A 10632-nucleotide genomic window follows, 5' to 3' on the forward strand; every position below is an offset into this window, starting at 1 on the left:
TGGTCCTAAAACGAATTAGTTAGAAAACAAATGACTATTAAGTTTAACATATTTAGATTTTTACAGCTATGGTGAGAAACGTTTAAAATCTACAACAGCCCTGTCGCGTCCTTTGAGATATACTAATGATGCGACAAAAGAGGTATTTGACATTGACCGGTATCGGCACTCTAGGGATTTGGACGTCCGCGGTATGCACACTCTGCAACCGTCTTCGATTCCATCCATTAGCCACTCGCAGGGAGCTATTTGACTAAGTGCATTGTTTTAAGATTTAAAAAGTAAAGAATATTTTATATTTTTATGTACGTTTCTTTGCAAAGCTATATTTAATTATAATATTCTTTAAAAGTATATTCATATAATTGAAGAATATTTTGTATGTACAGTACAGTACCAGTACATCCACCACATATTTTATTTCACCAAGTAAGTTTTTATTTTATTTTTAATTGTAGCCCTTATATCGTGGCTAGCAATTTGGAATGTAACTGTGATATTAAAAATGCATTTAGAGAAGTCTACGGTTTTTACTGGCTTATCAAATAAACGATACGAATGGACACTAGACCATCACTGATGCGTAATTGACTGATTGCCCCTGGATGTCGGCTTCTTACAGAAATACAGCTTCCCTATCATCAAATGTCACGGCACGCCCCTGCCGTAACAATAATAACCCAGACTGCCGCACACCCAATCCTGACAAGACCAAAACTTGTCAACAGACTGACCAGAATGCAACCACCAATGGCATAAAAGCCATGAATATCTTGGATGCTTGGGCGGCACATAATGACTGGACCTACGATGACCTTGTCCAATAATATCACAACCTGTTCACCATGCAGAGAAATAACAGACTGAGCGACCGACCTCCTAAACCCCCGTGGTGGAACCTTGACTGTCAACGAGCGCTTGCATCCAAGCGTAAAGCTTATCATTGCTACCACAGACACATCAATCAAGATAATTGGATCCAAGCCAAAAAAGCCACTGCGGAATTACAACGCTGCATCATCATCCAGAAGCATGCTTTTTGGGAACATATGGCGTCCTCTCCCCTGTACAAGAATAACATATGGAGCATCCTCCGTCGCCTCCACAATAGTAACAACTCCCCCCAAGCCACCTTGTCTTGTGGCACATCAATCGTACACTAATCAACCCGAAAGATCAAGCGGCCAATGTATAAAGAACCAAAAAGGAACAGTCGTCGCCTCCAAAAAATGGGAAGCATAGATGGAAAAAGGAATGACGAAGAGGACGAAGAAGCAGACGAACAAATAGCGATATGGATCCGCTCAAGAGCAGCAGCACATCGTGGGCATCCACCTCAAGCAAGAAGGGATAGTATAGAACAAGTAGGAGATAAGACCGCGGGCAAAAATGATGTGAGACCCCAGCCTCATCATAACCTGCGAGGGGGGAGGATTGATTATCACAAGTTGCACCACGGTGCTTGATTCTAAAGGGGGGCATATGTGGCGGTACGCCATGTCTTTGTAAATAGGGGTAGATATAAGTTTTATTTCTCCTAAATTCCTTTGTCTTTAACGTCTGTTTCTAGAACTTTCTAACCTATTCTTTTTCTGTGGGTGGAGGACAACCTTTGTCCAAGGACAAAGGGAGAAGACAAAGGGGACATTAAGAAGCCCTGAGGCATCAGTAAAACGAACAAGACACTTTTGGGTCAGCGTCTGAGGTGTACAGATGTATGAAAGAGCAAGCTAAAGGTTTGTCACCTAGTGGGACAAAAAGAGAAGGCTTGGAAGTTGTCTGCGAACGGATGAAAATTAGAAGGACACCCAGATTAAGACTTCAAAAAACGCTCTCAAATTCTCAAGAGACGGAAACGAGAGGAAGGAAATTGATTCAAATACCGATATAGAGAAGATCGGAGACTGCCAAATTTACCCGGGTACCTTCACAAATCTGTCCTTTATACTTGTCTCTTCTCTTCATATCTCTTAATTTCTTCACCCTTCTTCCTTAGCATATAAGTTAGATTAAGGTAGATTTAAGTTAGTTGTAGTATCTCAAACCATAATTTTTCATTGTCGCGAGCACGTGTCTTATGCCTGTGAAAGCATATAGAATTTGTCGGACGGCTTCGAACTTGTGTGCGTACTATAGTTTGGGATCAAGTGTGTTTAAACGAACCAGGTGTACAAAGGACCACGTAAGTGAAGTTAAATAAAAATCCTGTTTAATTTATAGTTACTTCTTTGTCATCCTTTTTTGTCCTCCACACCACCACAACGTTCTTAGCTAGGTCGCTGCCCTAGTTTCTAGTTCAGAGAGAGAGCGCTTTTATAAAATCTACCCCTAAATATCTCTAGGTGGAAGGAAGAGTTGGCGAACGTCGTCTGTATGGAAGGGTGTGGTGTCTTCTCCAACAGGATTACAGTCCTTGGCATGGAGATTGACGAACACAAGTACTAAGAATACCTTCCGTGTGCGGACGCCCTGAGCTTCCAGTGATCTCCCCTTTTATATCTTTTTCGTGCGAGAGCTGACACTTCATCGACTCTTGTTGACGATGACGGTGCATTCTTCACACTTAACTGTAAACTTCCTCAGTTCATTGTTACAAACTCGGTGAAATTTGATATAGTTTAAATTCCTTGGGTTTTTTCAAGTTACTTAACCGAAAATTTAGATGTTTAAGAGGCCCGTACAAATCCGAAAAATCCACGCTTCACACATAAATAACATTTTGAAAAATACATTGTTTAGTTTTTTAAATTTATGATGCATTTCTGATTTTAATTGATCTTTTTGTATTATTATGACTTTAGAATCATAAATGTTTTTGTAATAATCTTAAAATATTTTTGAGGAAATAATTTGAACTAAGAATTTTTCAGTTTAAAACAAAATTGAATAAAAACTCTTTTTGTCATTTTCAGATTTGTTTTTTACGATTTACAAATTGGGCCATACTGGGGAGCACTAGACTGCACCCTGTTTCCAATATGACCTACTTGTCACTTTTCACATTTGATCTTATTGCATTTTTTACATAATAGTTATGAGAACCAAGTATTTCTTTAGTTTCCCAATTAATCTCTCTAGATGATAGCTTAGTCATTTTGGGAAAAATTGGAGTTGGTCAAAATAATAATGAAAGCTTTAGGTTAGCCATAATGGGATCCCTACTCTAATAACTCAAAACATGTTAGCTTGGTGTTAATATTCACTGGACTGATAGTGATATTTCAGTAAATGAATTAAATTTAAATAAAGGATGCTTTAACAAAACTACAAAAAAATTATTTTTCAAATGCAGTTTTAAATTATGTATATATTTCAAATAGATATAATGATACTTCTCATAATTTAACAACAGTGGAAGAAAAACATTATATATTTGAAATGACTAAAATTTGTCAATTTTTATTAATTATAAAATAATATGAAGTAAATCTTCAAACATTATAAAGAAATTAAATAATAAATATTGTTAATCGTCCAATTGTTTAATGCCAAGTAATAAATTATAATAAGCAGGAGAAACAAATTTATAGGAGTGCAGGATCAAGTTCTGGTTCTTCACACAGTATTTCCCAGTTAAATAAGGATAAAGTGGATCAGTACGCACTTTCATTTCTCCCGAGTGACACCAAACAGTTTTATATCTAAAGATATTGAACAGTGAACAAAATAAAAACAGAAACTGGTCCGTCTCTTGTCGATAATAGATTCGATAGGGAACACGCAAGTAAACAAAAGATACAACCCAATTGAAAATTACCAATGAGATTAAACTTAATATTATTTCTACATTGTTCTCTAGTAGACTTGTAGACCAAATTATGTTTTCACCCATCCAATACGATATTCCTAAATATATTCCACCAGCCATAGTAAGAAATGTTGAGAGAGTGACTACAAGTTGAGAACCCCTTACGTAGTTATCTAGACCAGCATGATACACCAGTTTGTAATGTTCTCTTTCAATATTGTCTCTCCGATAGTAATCTGGTCTTTTGAAAAATCCATACAATTTATTCACAGTATCCAAAAAGTCTGAATTGTTTTTCTTGTCAAATGAATCCTAAAAATATAAAAAGTACATAATTTATCTCCTATGTACAAAAATAAAATGTTCTTTATTAAATCTTTGCATAACAATATTTTTTAATATAAATGTCCAATAACCCATTTCATTATAAATTGTACAGGAAAAACTAATACAGGTGATAAAATAAAAAATTTTTTGATTTTTTCTGGTTATGAACTCATCTTTGTGTCGATAACCAATACACCAGTATAAAGTCCTATTAATAAGTTATGTCCATGTATACAATTTATAATATAGTGTAATTAAGGACTGTAAATTTAGTCCAATAACCCAATTTCTAAAGAAGTCTGGCCAAACAATCTGCCAGTTTATATCCAGCTATAATACATCTACTATTTAATAATTAAATTTTAGTAATTTTGTCTACAGGTAGACATTAGGTGCTATCTCTTAATAAATTTAACAATTATAAATAAATTGTAGAATTTTGTCGGATGGCAATTTTATGAAAATTAATTTGAAGACATAAGTAGTAAGGATAGAAAGAAAAATGAAGATGTCTGTAAGATCAGCCAGTTCCAATTTTAAATTTGTAATTTTAATTGGATATTTTTCTGTGTTTTTTAAAGGAATGCTTTTAAACTTGACAGCCAAGCAGCCTAAAAAGAAAGGTCAGGTTGTCAAATGTTTGTATTCTGGAACACAAGAAATGAATAAATGGTGGTTCCCAATTTTGGACAGACTATGTCTTCAAATTAATTTCAATTATAAATAAATTAATATTTAATTTTAGAAAGTTCTGGAAGAAAAGAATTGGCCCAGAGTGGGACTTGAACCTCTAACTCCAGCTACCAGTTGTCGATGCAAGTAACCAGGATGGTTATATCTAAATTATTAATGGTTCTGAAGGCAACGGATTGGATGAAGATACGGGTAGCATAACTGGCAATGCATCTGAATGGCATGCAGGAGTTGTGAGTTTGAGTCATGCTCCCAGCCAATTTTTTTTTCCAGAACTTTCTAAAATTAAACATTAATTTATTTATAATTATTAAATTTACGAAAAGATGGCGTCTAATGGCCATCTCTTGATAAATTTATAACCTACCTCTAGATAAAATTACTTAAGATTTAANTAACCGACGTTTCAGATAAACAACGCTCTACTGTAACATAATTAATATCAATGGCTACAGGATATATTTATAATCCTTAAATATAATATTTCCTTATTTAATTTTTGATAAATCTAATATTCTAATAAATTTTCATACTTAACAATGAGAAGATTCTAAGCTGTAATACAGTATTTTTTTGCAAATCTTGGCCAGGCTGCTGCAATGTGCAGTAGCACAGATGAGTCTATGTTAAATAAGTGGATGGTACAGAATATATGAATTTAATATATTTTGAAGCATATCTCAGATAAAAGTCAGATTCTCTATAAAAAATTCAGTGTCTCTTTCAAGTAAAGTATAGTTTTGATTTGTGTTCCCAAGTAAGATTTGTGAAACATGTTTTACTACATAAATTTCATATTACTACAACAAAATATAGGTAACCCTCATATAACATGTTTTACTACATAAATTTCATATTACTACAACAAAATATAGGTAACCCTCATATAACATGGTACTTATACAACATGATTTCAATATAATGCAATTCACAAATTATAGTTTATTACAAATTGTCTACATGGACATAACTTATTAATATTTACAGGGAAACTACTACAGGTGATAAAATAAAGAATTTTTTGATTTTTCTGATTATGAACTCATCTTTGTGTCGATAACCAATACACCAGTATAAAGTCCTATTAATAAGTTATGTCCATGTATACAATTTATAATATAGTGTAATTAAGGACTGTAAATTTAGTCCAATAACCCAATTTCTAAAGAAGTCTGGCCAAACAATCTGCCAGTTTATATCCAGCTATAATACATCTACTATTTAATAATTAAATTTTAGTAATTTTGTCTACAGGTAGACATTAGGTGCTATCTCTTAATAAATTTAACAATTATAAATAAATTGTAGAATTTTGTCGGATGGCAATTTTATGAAAATTAATTTGAAGACATAAGTAGTAAGGATAGAAAGAAAAATGAAGATGTCTGTAAGATCAGCCAGTTCCAATTTTAAATTTGTAATTTTAATTGGATATTTTTCTGTGTTTTTTACAGGAATGCTTTTAAACTTGACAGCCAAGCAGCCTAAAAAGAAAGGTCAGGTTGTCAAATGTTTGTATTCTGGAACACAAGAAATGAATAAATGGTGGTTCCCAATTTTGGACAGACTATGTCTTCAAATTAATTTCAATTATAAATAAATTAATATTTAATTTTAGAAAGTTCTGGAAGAAAAGAATTGGCCCAGAGTGGGACTTGAACCTCTAACTCCAGCTACCAGTTGTCGATGCAAGTAACCAGGATGGTTATATCTAAATTATTAATGGTTCTGAAGGCAACGGATTGGATGAAGATACGGGTAGCATAACTGGCAATGCATCTGAATGGCATGCAGGAGTTGTGAGTTTGAGTCATGCTCCCAGCCAATTTTTTTTTCCAGAACTTTCTAAAATTAAACATTAATTTATTTATAATTATTAAATTTACGAAAAGATGGCGTCTAATGGCCATCTCTTGATAAATTTATAACCTACCTCTAGATAAAATTACTTAAGATTTAATTATTAAATAGTAGCCATATTAGATACCCAACATAATACAGCAGATTATTTGACAAATATTTCTATTTTTATATAATACAGTAGAGCGTCGTTTATCCGAAACGTTGGTTATCCGAAAGGATTCCAGTCGGCAAATTTAAATTTTCGCTAGTGGTGTGGCGCTACAATCTTTGGCTATATCTTGGGCTACTCCAATATTTTTTTGTTGATGTATGTTTTTTAGCTGGCAGCACTGGCACTTTTGTGTGGTGTTTTTCTGAGGACTGTGTGTCGTGCTGAATCGAACATTTTTGATACTAGATTAACTTCTAAAGTATAATTTCTTTTGTTTTTATATTTTTCGATATATTTATTTTGTTTGTAAAAAATAAAGAAATAATTTTTAACAATGCAATAGCCACGATTATTATTTTAAAAAGTTTACGTTAGGCTTAACATCAACGAAATTCAATGCGAAGCGACACGCAACGGAGAAAAATTTCAACATGGGATATGTTAATGTATTTTTTCGTACATAATCGGTTATCCGAAAAACCCCAGTCCCCAATTGATTCGGATAAACGATGCTCTACTGTATTATAGTTATCACAAAAAAGCAAACCCAATAAATGCTTCAATGTATTTCAAAAATTTATTAAAGACAGCTTTAAACTGTAAGAAATGTTTTATTATTAATTATATAATGAAATTGAATCAAGTTTCTTTCTCATTTTCAGTATCAGACATTTCATCTTTATTCAGCTATGAAATTCTTTTGATTATTAATTAAATTGAAATGAATATACCATCAAGGAAACATTGGATGTCATTCACTCACAATAATTGGTCATTGCATAGTAAAATGGCATTTCTGCATTCAGAACTAATCACAGTTTGCAAAATAATTTATCTCCCTTAGTGATAGGACCTTATACCCATAGAATGGATATAAGGTTCTATCACTCCTATAGAAAATTAATTGTATGTTCCAGTTCTTGTTTGTTTTGGATAAAAGAACATGAATAATGGCTGATACAAGTAACTACACCATTTAACAATGTATAATTGCTAATTGTGGGATTTATGGAAAGGAAAAAACAAGGAAAACAATGGAAGAAATTCATGCATACTTCCAGCAGAGATGTGGACAACACCCTCCTCCAAAAATAACTTTTCTGATGGGAACACAACAGGTAGGGAAAAGGATAATCAAAAAAGTAGAGGATCCTCCACTAGATGTGAAAAATGCACAAAGTCAAGGAGCCAGTGCTGAGATTATCCATGAAATCAATGCAGAAAACATGCTGCAGATCTGGCTGTACCCTGAATGACAATGCTTAAGCTTACCATTTGCATTAATCATTGAAAAAAAACTGGATGCACAAAGTATAATCAACTCCAAAAACACCTAAATCCAGTTACAAAAACAATTTGTTAAATGAACTAACATTTTCAACCTTGTTTAATTAAAGGCCATCCTAATTCTTAAGATTAAACAGAAAAATGGAACAAAAATTTAAAATACATTTGTTTGAATGATTTGATTTGTATTACATATCATCTGCTGAATGTAAAAAATGGTAAATATTTAACATATGAATAACACAAATACATAAAAGTACTTAAAATAAAATAAATTACTTAAAGGCACTAAAAGTAACATAAATATAATACATAAAAATAAGTAAAAATAAAAATTAAGATACATAAATGATCAAAAATATAACAAAGGATCTTTTAAAAATAGTAATGATGTAACAAAATCAAAAACAGATATACTGTACTAGACAATGTCAAAAAATGCTATCCACACGTGACATTAGTGCTGTATCTCTATTGTTAATTGCAGTCCCTTTATTAACTGCTTTATATACTGCTGGCCAAGTAAAATGCAACACCATGTAGGACTCTAGATATTGCAGGTGTTGCATTTTATTTGGCCAGCAATGTAGATTTTGAGTATTTCCAAGTATTTAGGAAAAATGGAGATGAGAGACAATTTATTCCAAATACATTGATGATATCCTAATTTTGTGGTCAAATAATCATCCTATCTGGAATTTCCTTGATACCATCAACATTATACAAATTGACACTACTCCTGGAGCAGAGCAAAAGTTACCACTAAGTGCATTTCTTTGATGTTCTCATCACTTTCAACAGTGATACTCTTTCTAATCTTACTGATGTGTATTGAAAATCCTTACAATCCACTTTTTATTCTACCTTTATCTCTTGATCTGCTTGTATACATACAAGTCTGGTGCTTTCAGGGCCTTGATCAAAAGAGCCTTTTTCCACTGTTAAATTCATCCCTTGGAGAATGGGAGCTAAGCCACATATATTATATTGTTATCACTTTGAGATACTGGCCCAACTTAACCTGCTCCTTACAGTGCTATTGTTCTCAGTTAAGTTCCAGCTTTGGGGAGAGTAAGCCTTACAGAACCATCCTCTACAGCAAGCTACTGAACAGTATATATGTTACTGTAAAAGACCAATATCTGACAAATGTTGAGATTCTCCAGTGAATGTCAGCATTCACACAGTCGTTTCATGTATGTACAAAATATTTGCTAAATATCATTATTTCTCACTTACACCGGCAAATGTTGACATTCAGCATGCACTGATGGTAAATGTTGAATAAAAATATTTTTATTATGTTAAGACAAAAATGCAACTTTTTAATATGTCAAAATAGGAGAAAGCTTAAGTAACAGCACATTTACATAAACTGTTGAACCTAAAACGAACAGTACATTCTTAATCAGAAAAGTAAAACTTCAATATATAGTATGTGATTAATGTTATACAATATTATTTATTGCAACAACTTAAACTGTTATGAGACTTTGAATTTCACAAGAGTCCCTTGCTTTCACAACTGCATTTATTCGTGGAACACTTCTTTTTGCATTGACAGCGTGTATAGCCTTGCCCTCCACTTTTCAAATTATCTGCAGCTGCTCTCTCAGCGATATTTCTTGAGAAGAAATCTCATCTATAGAAAGTAACATTTCTTTACAAATTAAGAACTGATTGTGGGTATAAAGCTGCTCGAGGGTACCTTTTTTGTTCGCTAATTTATAAAAGTCGGAGTCTTCCATTCCAACAACAACCGCCAACACATTTTGGGCATCTATACAGCCACAGTCGACATCATGGACTTGTATTCGTACAGTATCACCAATTTGAGCAGGAGGAAATTTTCTTTTTGAAGTTTGTAACATTTTCGTTGCTTGCAGTAGAAGATTCTCTTTTGTGGCTGCTCTTTTTATAGAAATAAATTTGTGTTGTTCAGTCAGGGCTTGACATGAACATGTGGTGGGTTGCAGCTCCTCTTCAATATTCTCCTTTGGAATATGGTATTTGTTATGGCCACTGCTCAAATTTCCTTCAAAAGTATTAACAATTTCTTTGAGCTGTTCTTCGGTTTCAATATTTGCGATTTGTTCACCAGGCAAAGATGATGATGCTATGCCTCTTTTTGGTTTAACGCCAAACATGGCTTCATAAGGACTTTGACATATTCCTTCGTGATATGTAGTGTTCTTGGAAAATTGTACAAAGGGCAAACCATCTGACCATTTATTTGTATCGTTATCGTTCATCCATGCAGTTAACATATTCTGTATATCCTGACTGGCCCTTTCAACTGAGCCTTGTTTTTGAGTATGACAGGGCTTTCCATGAACTATCTTACATCTTTCCACATAGTGCATAGTTCGGATATGACTTGATTACAGAATTCCCTACCCATTATCTGAATGCAATATAGCTGGGGCACCAAATGTTAAAAATATTTGAAGAAGGTGATATGCTACTTCTTCAGCTGTCTTAGTTTTCAAAGGTAGTAGCTGGACAAATTTTGTTAAACGATCTTGATACACCATTATGAACTTATATTTGCCATCCTTGTGTG

General features: G+C 33.3%; 1 protein-coding gene across 1 annotated transcript in view; it reads right to left on the minus strand.

Moving 5' to 3' along the window:
* Positions 1-547: 547 nt before the first annotated feature.
* LOC111631102 overlaps positions 548-10632 on the minus strand; it is a 30774-nt gene continuing 20689 nt past the window's right edge. The window contains exon 3 of the mRNA XM_023375298.1: positions 548-4060. Coding sequence (XP_023231066.1) covers positions 3467-4060 — 594 coding nt within the window. The 3' untranslated portion in view covers positions 548-3466. The remainder of the gene's footprint in view (positions 4061-10632) is intronic.

Source organism: Centruroides sculpturatus, unplaced genomic scaffold (assembly GCF_000671375.1).
Source record: "Centruroides sculpturatus isolate CEXI.00-Female unplaced genomic scaffold, Cexi_2.0 scaffold664, whole genome shotgun sequence".
NCBI lineage: Eukaryota > Metazoa > Arthropoda > Arachnida > Scorpiones > Buthidae > Centruroides > Centruroides sculpturatus.